This window comes from Mustela nigripes, chromosome 12, assembly GCF_022355385.1.
Source record: "Mustela nigripes isolate SB6536 chromosome 12, MUSNIG.SB6536, whole genome shotgun sequence".
Taxonomy (NCBI): Eukaryota; Metazoa; Chordata; class Mammalia; order Carnivora; family Mustelidae; genus Mustela; species Mustela nigripes.
In genome coordinates, this window is record NC_081568.1 from 87,343,806 (window position 1) to 87,355,971 (window position 12,166).

The following is a 12,166-nucleotide window of genomic DNA, read 5'->3' on the forward strand; positions in this document are numbered from 1 at the left end:
TGCTCTGTACCTGTCCAATACTTTTGCTCCTGGCCACATGCAGTTATTGTGCATTAGAAACATGACCAGTGTGACTAAGGAACTAAATTTTAAATTCTATGTAATTTTAATTAACTTTTTTAGATTTTATTTATTTATTTGACAGAGAGAGAGATCACAAGTAGGCAGAGAGGCAGGCAGAGAGATAGGGGGAAGTAGCTCCCTGCCAAGCAGAGAGCCTAATGTGGTGCTTGATCTCAGGACCCTGAGACCACGACCTGAGCCAAAGGCAGAGGCTTAACTCACTGAGCCACCCAGGTGCCCCTTTAATTAACTTTAATTAAATAAAAGGACTAGTGGCTTCTATATTGGATTATGTTGGATAACACAGCAATTGCCAAAGAATTCATAACATAAGAAAATGTAAGTAAGTGCACTAACCAGTGGGATTCACCATCTGAACATTTCTTTTGAGCCAAATGGCACTTAAATGCAGCATCACTGGGTGCCATAGTGGCTCAGTTGGTTGAGCATCCGACTCTTGGTATCGGGTCAGGTCATGATCTCAGTGTTGTGGGATCGAGCCCCACTTTAGCCCTGTGCTCAGCCCAGAGTCTGCTCAAGATTCTCTCCCTCTCCCTCCCCCTTTGCTCCTCCCTCTGCTTGCTCTCTCTCCCTAAAATAAATGAATAAAATCCTTTAGAAATAATGCAGCATCAGCTTTGGAGATATTAAGGTGATCAAGTGAGGAAAAAAATTAACATCCATCTAAAGCATTTATAATTAATAATGAAGATCATTTTCTATGCCATCCTAGGTACTTTACAAATCTGCTTTACAGATATGCCATCTATTCTTTTACAAATGTTCTAAGTTAGATCATATTTTTTTCTATTTCATGTAAGAGAAAAAACTGATGCACACCATTTTAAAATAATAAACCAGCCCAAAGTCCCATAGCCAGGAAATGGTAGAGCCAAGGTTTGAACCCAGGTAGGATTCTTCAGTGATAATTCATAATGCACATTTCCTACATTGTCTTTTAGAGCAGATATGCATATCTCCCTAGTCATGATTGAGAACCAGGATAGAGGTTAAGAACATGAGTCCTATCGTGACATTACCTGATTTGAATTCTGTCTTCTATTACTCATCACCTGTGTGAACTTGAGCACATTACTCAATAACTCTGAGCCTCAATTTTCTCATTTAAATATGAATCTACTTCATTGGGTTGTTGTTAGGTTAGGTAAGTTTCCCATACAGTGTTTGAACCATAAATACTTGCCATCATCACTTTTAATTTGAAGGGATTGCCATTTATTTTAGGATGTTGCTTTAATGTGATGTTAACAGATGAAATAGATACATGCTTTGGGTACACTTTCCTAGGAAATAAGAGAGATTCTAATATTCAGATGATTCAGTAAGAAACACCCTGCTGTTCAGCCACTTTGGTGTGTCCATCACTGGGATTATAAAGTTTCAGAGCCCACATGCTCTGGCCAGTTCCTCATATCTTTGCTTTTCATGTAACCTTTATAGATGTCTCCTTTGGTGTCTTTGATTGGTTCTGAATGCTGAGCTGTGACAAACACCAACACAGCTGGAAAGAGCTGTAAGATTTGCTGTTCTGTCTTCCAGCAGGGAATTATTGCCATGGATACCAGCATCAGAGGGAAACTGGGGAGGATTCTCAACTGGTTTCCTGAGTGGTCTGACATCTGTTTCTGGGCAAGGCCAATAACGAGTGTGCTGCAAGCTTCATATCGAATGGAAGACTGATCCATGTTTCTTGCTCTCTTTTTTTTAAACCACAGATGGCCTCTTCCCAAGATGCCCGGTATGGCCAGAAAGACTCCTCTGATCAGAACTTTGACTACATGTTCAAATTGCTCATCATCGGCAATAGCAGTGTGGGGAAAACATCTTTCCTGTTCCGTTATGCAGATGACTCCTTTACATCCGCATTTGTCAGCACAGTGGGGATCGATTTCAAAGTAAAAACTGTATTCAAAAATGAAAAGAGAATCAAGCTTCAGATTTGGGTAAGTGACTTTGAAATAACAATGTTCTTCAGTTGAGGGCATTGAACATAGATGTATTTAAGGGAAATGCTTTCTGCCTTGTTCTGTCCCCATGGTGTCCACAGGCCCCATTTCCAGGTTCTTTGCTTGAAAAATTCTATTCTATTTCAAAGATAGTAGAGTGATGCCTCTCTAAAGTATGGAGACTGAATTATGCCTTGTTGTCAAGTGATCCTTCTTAGAGTCCAAATATGTGTTGTGTTGGTGGTAGAAGGAACAATCAGTGAGAAGCCAGGCCATCCCTTTTATCATCTGTATGACTTTGGACAAGTCCGTGCAGCCCTCATTGCCACTTTTGTAATCTCCAAAATAGGCAAAGTCAGTCTAGCCTTTTAGGTCATAGGAAGCATGCTGTCCTGGGCATTATAAAGAAGAAGGTAAATGACCATGTATAAAGAAAACTTAGGTTTGATTCCTTTATAAAGCCCCAGAGAAAACTTTGAACATGGTCTACTCATACTTCACAGATTGTTTTCTCGGCTCTTTGAGTTACATTTATGCAGACAAAAAAACAAAACAAAACAAATGAAATAAAATATTTACTTGATAACAGCGTTTCCCTCTAAGCAGAAGGTTTCCCAAGAAGTTTTGAGAACATTTGGCTAACTTTCTACCTCTTTCTACTGATGCAGAAGATCAAAATTTCTTTAACTAAATTGTTCGGAAACATTTGGGAGAATAGCTAGTAAAAAACAGAAAAAACCTGTATGTGGATAACAGGTTCAAGGTAATATAAGAATGAGTGAAACTTAGTCATACCATACCAAGAGAGAATTATGTAGTATGCATTTTTTTGTGTGTATCATGTAATATATGAGTACAATGGTGTGGAATTTTTCCATAGTAAGTTTTGGTTCTTTTTTCCTGTTTATTTGTGCCTCTGCCACTCCAATTGACTGGCGCTACAAACAGGCATTTCCTTTCAAGAGGTGTTTTCTATCTTCTTCTGAGACATTTCTGATATCTACTATCATTTTGTGCTAGCCCCAGGGTAGATCTGTAGCACTGATGATTAATCTCCTTCCTCAAATATGGAGAGTTGAAAGAAAGATAAATCCCAGAGTACAACATTTAAACTTTTCTAAAAAATAAAAACACTTTATTAAAATGTCAGTATAAACTGAGTGACTTTTATCTTAAAGCTCCTAGGAGTAAATTCAAAGATGTAGGGATGTACACAGAGAGGTATCCTTTTAGGCAGCTTATAATGGACTCATACTCTTACTTATTTTAACTCTGGAGTTTTCCAGGTCTAATGAGAACTGGTGTAAGAACTTGGAGAAGTAGTCCCAGCTCCTTCACTACTCTTCCAACCCCTAAAGCCATTTTTGTTGGGAGGGTTCCTCTTTGGAACTTAAACACACAGCCCATCTATGGAGACAAAAGGAGCTGTGTTCATTGCTTTGTGTTTGGGCCCTGATTTATTCTCTTCCTTTTGGGCTCTAGGCAATCCACTGTCATATTGGGATAACTTTCATATTCAGGTTTAAGAAAGGCCCCTTAACTCTGACGAATTTTGAAAATTGAAAATTAATTTTGTAACCACATATCTCTCAATTCTCTGACCATGTTGTTTCTACCACTAAAATATCAGTCATTCCTTTGGTTGACAGCTCCTTGTTTCTCCTCACAGCTTCATACCTTACAGATGCCTAATGATGGATGTTGTGATGGATGGTGTGTTAAATCTATCTAATAATCTCTAGCAACTTCTCAATCTAGGTTTTTGACAGAAATGTAGTAATATAGAATTATCTGTTCTTAATGCAAAACAGATACATTTGAAATAATATAAGAGATTTTTGAGAATTATAAAGTATTTCCTATTTACAAAAAATATTTTCTTCAAAAGCATTCAGCTAGTACCAGACCAGAGCTGATTCATTGAGCTCTCTGGGGGGTTAAAATGAAGTTATTTCTCTGTAGGTCTTACTCTTGGATGAAAATTGCTCTCCTTTGAGCCACCCTAAGCTTGAATCAGTCCGTAAGCTGCGTCCTCAAGCTTCTCACCTCCCATCACTTTACTCAAGAAGCCCTGACATAACTCTTTTAAAATTTTTCTTCCATAGTCCACCATTTTTCCAAAACTTCCAACTCTCCTCACAGCCAGTTCAGTGCAGGACATCATTCTGGGGGTTCCATTTTCCCATTTGGTGGATATCCACTCTCCTTTAGGGGTCAGCCACTCAGGAATTTTTCACCTTGCCTTCTCCTTACTCACAACAGTAGTAATGATGGCCACTGTTACCTTTGCAATTAAGGCAGTCTCATTTCTTCTTCTTTAGGGTTATTAGGAACTCTTAATGAACCTATGATTCTAAAGGTGTAAATTACTGTATACCAACTGGTTTCGTAGACTGTGAAACATTCAAAAGAAGTACTACAAAAAGATTTGATGTTCATTGAACTTAGAGTTGATTGGAAAAATAAACTAACATTCACAGAGTAATTATATACTTACATAAAGAAATACCAATTATATAACTATTATAGGTAACTAGCATTTATTGATGGTTTGTAAATTTAAAGATGTGGGTATGTACACAGACAAGTATTCTTTAGGCAGTTTATAATAGACTCTTACTCTTCTACTTATTTTAACTCTGTAGTTTTCCAAGTCTAATTAGAACTGGTGTTAAGAGCTTGGAAATTAGTCCCAGGCACCTTCACTGCTCTTCTAGATCCCAGAGCCATTTTTGTTGGGAAGGTCTCTCTAACTTAAACACATAGCTTTTGCATTATTAATAATAACTATGCATTTATCATTATTATTCTTATTTTATTTGAGAAATCTGAAGGTGGGACAAGATTAGTAGCTTGCCCAAGATCAAGTGTGATGTGTGGCTGATTCCAAGATGGGTCTGTCAGATACTAATACTTGGGTTTGTTCCCCTTTACCAAGATGCCATAATTAAGAAGTCTTATGGAATGCGGTGGTGTTTTCGTGATGATAGCAATCTTAAATTATGGCAATCCTAAATGAAGAAAAATTTGAAAAATTTTGGCCTGTTTAATGAATTGAGGCATGCCAAGGATGATAGGATAAAGGATAATAGGGTGGTATGCCTAAGTATAGATATACCTACAGTAATTCTAGGGATCCTTGCTTTATGCAGTCATATAAATATATTGAAAAATATTTAATTTTGTACAGTTTTTATCATTTATCATCTTCAACTCATTTATTTGGGAATATATTTGGCATTGATGATTTTTCATCTCATTGTATTTTAATAACCAATTAACCATTTTTCCCACCTTATGGTATTTTTATGTACTTGTATTAACTTGTAACTGATTCTTTTGTATATCCACAATCATCTTAGCCTATGCTACACAGTTGTTCCTCCTCACACTTCTGACACCAAATGTGTGGTGTCAGAAGATCAATTAATGCTTCAGCTCTCCAGCCATCAACTAGCTGTCCTATAATTTAGTTCAGTTTTGATACTAACTATATGGAGCTAACACAGACCAGAGATAAAGGGCCTCATTCTGCCTCTTTCACTTCAGACTCCAGTCACCAGTCTGGGCTACCTATGCTTCTGACCTACAGGCTCTAAATTGGGGGGTCCCATTACTTCAGCCTCCAGAGTCAATTTGTTAGAATTACTCACAGAACTCAGGAAAGCAGTTCACTTAATATTACCTGTTTATTATAAAGGCTAGAACCTAGTAACAGTCAAACAGAAGAGATAAATAAGGCAGTTTCAAGGAAGGAGGATAGACACAGCTTCCATGCCCTCTCTGAGCATGCCATACTCCCAGCATCTTGTTGTGTTCACCAAATGAACTTCATTTTTTAGGATATTTATGGAGCTTCTATTACATAGGCACTGTTGATTAAATCCATTAGCACTTGGCGATTAACTCTCCCCTCCCAGAGGATGGGATTTGGGGCAGGGGCTGAAAGTTTCATATTTTTACCCAGACAGGCTGAGGTTGTTGATATGATTCTGATTATTTCATGAGTTTTAAACTGTCCATGAATAGGACTACTTCTAGGTAAAGAAACCAAGACATAGGGAAGATAAATATTTGGCTTTAACTTATAATCAGTGCCACAGCAGGTCTCCCACTAGTTGAGCCAGTCTGATTACTATAATACCAAGTCCACTCTTAACTCAAGGTAAGTGCTATGTTATGACAACTGTGATGAATCTGCTTGGTTGCCAGTGGAATCCACCAGGCACAGGAACATCAAACTTGAGCCCAGATTTCAAGTATTTGAAATATTTGAAAGTTCAAGATTTCAAGTAGTATTTCTAATATGTCAGGTAGAAGAGCTTAGGTAGGAAGACTTTCCTGTTTTCCTCTCAGTGGTTTACTTTTGCATGTGCAGCATAGGGGGTTTCTGAGTCCACAAACTGGATTGCTTATTGGATTTTGGACAGTCCATATTCAAAGAAAGCATTTTAACAGCTACTAGAAAACATTGACATTTCTTCCTGGTCATGTTACACCTTCTCTCTGTGGAAGTTCATTACTGCCTTGGAATAAATATCATCGATCATTTGTACTTAGTTACAAACTTTATATTCCATTAATATATTCATGAATCCCTTTATCATTCACCAAATTAACATTTCTCATTGCATTTTAATTTTATTATCATTTTTATGATTCTCAAATCAAAAATTTTGAAAATTATAAAGATTCAAAGTACTTGGTCTGATACTTTTTTTTTTTTTTTAGTGTCTGCTTAATGCTATTATGAATATATTAGAGAGAAATTTAGTGTGGTTTTTCACTTTAATTGGAGAAAAGTATTTTGCAGCTGGGGTCTGTGTAATTTTGCTTCTAATTTTAAAAACAGTTTAGCTTTGAGAAGGCCTATGTAGAGTGGATGTCTTCCCAATGAGAAGATTGAGAAATGCTAGGGATTCAATTACTAAGATGAATATTACTTGTATTTATTTTTAGTATTTAGATTACTAGTATGAGAGCACTGAGGTTTATAGCAAATTGCAAAGCAAGAAGTACTGGCAGTTATTGAAATTAGACTGTGTAGGTAGCCAGACTTCACAGTGTGGCTCTGCTGAATAAATGGCATCTTCCCTTGCTTAAAGAAAGCACCTGGGTATCCTTTTTCAGTTGGGTCTACATTATTTAAGACCAAAAATCAGTGTTGACTCTAACGAATGAAGACTGAACTTGAAAAAGCCATAGCTTAGGTAACATAGGTTTAAATGGGGAGAGGGGCAGGTAGGCAGCAGACAGAGAGCATTGCTGTTTGCACTGCCCTTTATGGCTCCTTGTCTTTCGGCTTCCTTTCTCTCCCTTTCCCCCCTCCTCCTCTCTACTTCATTTCTGAAGTTCTGACCAGGCTTAGTTACTCAGAAACTGACTTTCAGCATGTTCAGGATCCAGAGCTGCCACATAAAGATACACACAGTTATACAGTGGTCAAGGGCACCGGCCACAGGGTCAAGTGGGGTCATTCTCCAGCTGCTGTGCCACTTGAGCCTGATGCTTTCCCTGACAGGCACCTTTTCCTTTTCACAAAGGTCCCATCTGTTTGTCAAATAGGTGCAGCTGGACCGCAGGCAAGTAAAGAGGATTCTGATTCCCCTATAGTAACCATGTATGCTGGGCATAACTAGTTCGAATCTAGTACAAGAAATGGACTTGGAAACCCAGAGAAGGCTACAAGCCCTGCTTCCCTAGGGGAGGCATGGAGGAAGAAGGTGTTTTAAAATATAGGTTTTATTGTTATTTAAGTATGGCAGGGCCAACAGATCAGGAGACAACTATCATTGAAAAGATAGGTTTTTTTTTTTTTTTTTTTTTTAATTTTTTATTTTTATAAACATATATTTTTATCCCCAGGGGTACAGGTCTGTGAATCACCAGGTTTACAGATAGTCATGGATGCAGGAGCATACTTAAGAGAAGGAGGCATGGGCTGGGGCTGGGGACGTAAGAGGAATGAGGGGAACCACCAGGGTGGGTCAGGAAAGGGTACAGATGTGTGACAAGAGTCTCTGTTGTGGTTCTGTGGTGGGAATGGCACAGCAGGGTCAGCAGATTTATGACTCCTAGTTGGAAGAATTTCAGCAGACCCTGGGGGGCATAGAGGCTGTCCCTGGTTGTCTGGTACCTGGCCTCAGGGTGATAAGGGCAGGTGGAGAGTGAGCCAAAGTGGGGAGCCCAGTAAGGGAGGTGGTTGGGGCTTTGGAGCTCTGTATTCATTCATTTGCATTTGAAAGTGAGCTGCCAGTAAGTTGTTTAATGTCTCCAGGAATTGGCTAACTCTGAGAGGGCCTGTCCCTCCTGAGCCCACAAGGCCCCAGGTGTCACAACATCAGAATACAGAAAATGAAAGACATGGCTAACACAGAAGGCGAGTTCTTGGAGCCCTAGGTTGGCTTCTGTCATTGACTCTCTATCACTGATACTCTGACAAATGCTTGTGATTTCAGATATTCTTGGCACAGGCACCGTGCATTTCTGGGTCTGAGTATTCGGAGACCTAGAAAGTTGGGTCAGGAAATGCTCTTACACCTTTTCTGGCTTAACCCCTCATTTGATGATATGACTGACAGAGCATCATTTCTTGAACCCAGTTTTGACCCACAGAGTGAATACTTTATGTTTATATGCATTTTAGAATTTATTTTTCCCCATGAAGGAAGGTGGTATTAATAGCCCAGTTTTAGAGATGAAGGAATGGGGAATCAGAAAGATAAGGTAATTTGCCCAAAGTCATAGCTAGGTTGTGTTAGAGGCAGGATTCCAACCAGAGCACTCTATCCAAAGCCCATATGTACTTGACTACGTGGTGTAAATGAAGTCCAGGAAAGCCAAGTGATTTCTTTGAGATTTTTAGATTCTCCAGTCTGAAATCCTACATCTGGTAATCCTTAGCAAGTACTTTTCCCACACTATGTAATTGCTCCATGTTTTCCCTTGTTTCTTCATTACCTGTTCCAAGAAATTATTTATGGTTACAAAAAGAAATCAGGTTTTTGTTGTTGTTGTTGTTGTTGTTATTGTTTTGTTTTTTATTTACTATCCATCGGCACAAGTGGATTGTGCATTATCTATGTTTAAAATACACAGATATACACAGCAGGAGGGATTGGAACACATTCAACTAGCTTCTTCCTTGTATATTTCTGGAATGCCTGTTTCCACTGTTGGGGAACACACAGATAAAGAAGAGTATGTGGAAGGAAGAGTCTGAGTAAAGTGGAATGGGAAAATATTTCTACCTGTAATCTTTGCATCTGGTGCTCATTTAGCCTAATCCCCCTGCCCACTGATTTCAGGATGGTGTTCCGATCCTTTCATCCATTTATAAGGAGCTAACATTCAGGTAAATTCCTTAAGAGAACCCCTGAAGCCAGCAGCTGCTGCCAAAACCATTCCTGGTACTGTCATTTGTATGTTCTTTCCCACTTCACATGTCTTCTAACCTAGCATCTGCTTTCCCTGAGAGATTGAGAAAGACAGTGTTTGGTTTCACTCCTGAGAGGAAGTTGATGCTTGTGTGCAAAGTGTCAAGATGCATAACATTCACCCTCTCAGGAAGCTGAAATCAGCAACTCTTGCAATCCCACTGTGTTTAAGCCACCTTCTTAACATTGACAAAATGGGAGGAATGGTAAAGACTTTGTTCCTGGCCCAGTGGAGATGGCCAGCTATGTGGGAAGACCGGACAACAAACAAAAGAAAGGAGCACCCCAGGGTCATGTAATGGGTGTCCCCAAGGAGCAGAGTGGTCCAGCAACATGAGCAGGGACTTCAGACCCTGCTGGTCTGGGGTTCCTATACTGACTCTGATCTCACTAGCTGTGACCTCAAGCCCTGACTTCTCTGAGCCTCATTTGACTCCTTTGTGAAATGAGAGAAAACACCTACACCTTTTACCTACTAAGTATTGGCCGTAACAAATACTTAGGATTATTCAACATTAGGCACAAAATTAACAAGAAATGTGAGTTTTCTTCTTTCCTAAAAACAGAGTACCAACCTGTAGACTTTTATGCTCCATCAAATAATTTAATCAAACCAGGTTTCTGCTGGGTGCCTACTATGGGGTAGGCATTGTGCTAGGTGCTGGGGACATCATGGTGAAGGATACACAGGCTCTGCCGTGGGAACCAACTGTCAGATGGGGAGGTAGTGAATGAAGAGAGAATTCCACCTGCTGTGATAACTGCTCTGGAGGTGTGAACACGGGGTGTATAGGAAAGAAGCCTAACCCAGGCTTAGGGACTTGGGGAAGGCTTCCCAAGGGCAGCTACATGGGACACATGAAATTGATGAATGAAGTAGAATTAGGTATTCACTGATTCACTCATTCGGTCACTCAATCAACATGTCTTGAGTTTTTACTATGGCCCAGACACTGGGAAGGAATTTGAGATTGAAAGTAAATACTCAGAAACTCTAGATTGTGATGGTGCTATGGATATATAATCAGAAACCTCTGATAAATGAAAAGATAGCAACAGGGGAGGGGAAACTTGTTTTTGTCAGATGTTCAAGGAGGGTTTATATTTGCTAACTGAGCTAAGACCCAAAGGGTGAGAAGGAGCTAGATGTTGAAGAAGAGGGATGAATATTCTTATTTTCCTCCTCCCCCCTCTCTCCCCATCTCTCCCTCCTTCCCCTCCCCTGCCCCTATTTCAAAAGTAAGAGTTTTTGTTTTCTGGGGTTTTTTCTGCACCATAGCTTCATGTAGTGCTTCTTGCTTACTCTTTGTTTATCAGATCTTGACTGCTCGGATTCTGAGCAGGAGAGTTTAGATTATTGGAACCTATAGCATTTACAGTTTGGCGGTCTTCTTTAAGGAACAAGGTATAAAAAGGCATTACTTTTGCAAAACTGTCAAAGAGCAGATGACTGTGTGAACCCATTGCTGGTGCTTCTTGGAAGGAACCTAATCTTCAGTCGTCTTCATGGCAGTTCACCACTATTTTTGCAGAAATTTTACCTGCATATCTGCAGGGACTAACAGACTCTGCTAAGAAGCTGTTGTGGCAGCAAGAAAGAAATGTATGGGGGGATTGTGGAGGCACATGTGTCAGTGCAGTGGGGTAGAAAATGGACACTGGGGCAGGACACCAGATTTCTGAGGCAAACGACACTCAGTGATCCCTAATGTGCCAGGTATAGTTGAACATTTTTATGAGTGCTAAGTCTTGTTGTCCTCACAGAAACCTATGAGACAGGTGCCATTTTTATTTTCAGTTTACAGATGAGGAAACGGAGGCACAAAGAATGTGAATAACTCACCCAAGGTCTCGTGGCTAACAAATAGTTAGCAGATAGCAATGTGAGCCCCCTAGCTTTGGAGGCTTTTCTCTTAACCCATTCTGCTACACCTTTTCTCTGTAAGTGCTGCTTTTGAGTCATTCTCTGGGTGAGCCACTGAGCACATTTATTTTTTATTTTATTATTTTTTTAAGATTTAATTTATTTGAGAGAGAGAGAGAGCGAGTGAGTGAGAGAGAGAGAGCACAAACAAGGGGAAGAGGAGGGAAGCAGACTTTCTGCTCAGCAAGGAGCTGGACGTGGTACTCCATCCCAGGAGCTTGAGATCATCATCTGAGCTCAAGGGAGGTGCTTAACTGATTGAGCCACCCCGGCACTTGAGCACATTTTATTTTTAATGCTTATGACAACCTCAGACTGTTGACATTAGCATAGATCTTTTAAACATATGAGGAAACCAGGACTCAGACAGATTAAATAATTCTCTGCTGGACACATAACTTACCCCACTGCTTTTAGAGTAACTTTCAACATATTAACTCTCAGATTAAAAAAAAAAAATCAGGAAGTAGCCAAAATCAATGGAGTAAATTTTTTCCAGAAATATATCGTGACCACATATCCCATCCAGATTGTTATCTTTTGTGATTCTCCTGTCATCCCAGTTCCCACAGGGACTAATAGCCAAGACTGCTGCTCTCCAACTTTCTAAAAATGGGAATACCAGCTTTAGTAGCAGAGAATGGGGATTTGGCATAAGCACCGTTCCAGATAATTGAATATTTGGACTGCCAAAGCTTTGGAACAAATTAAACATTATAATGAAAATCTTTTTGCATTGCACATTTACGTAACTTAAAGGGACAAGAAAGATAAGC

The 12,166-nt window shown here is 39.6% G+C and overlaps 1 protein-coding gene across 2 annotated transcripts in view; it reads left to right on the forward strand.

The window, feature by feature from the left end:
* RAB3C (RAB3C, member RAS oncogene family) overlaps positions 1–12,166 on the forward strand; it is a 291,590-nt gene that overhangs the window by 22,256 nt on the left and 257,168 nt on the right. For both annotated transcript variants that reach the window (XM_059417913.1, XM_059417912.1), the window contains exon 2: positions 1,800–2,027. In XM_059417913.1, coding sequence (XP_059273896.1) covers positions 1,800–2,027 — 228 coding nt within the window. The remainder of the gene's footprint in view (positions 1–1,799; positions 2,028–12,166) is intronic.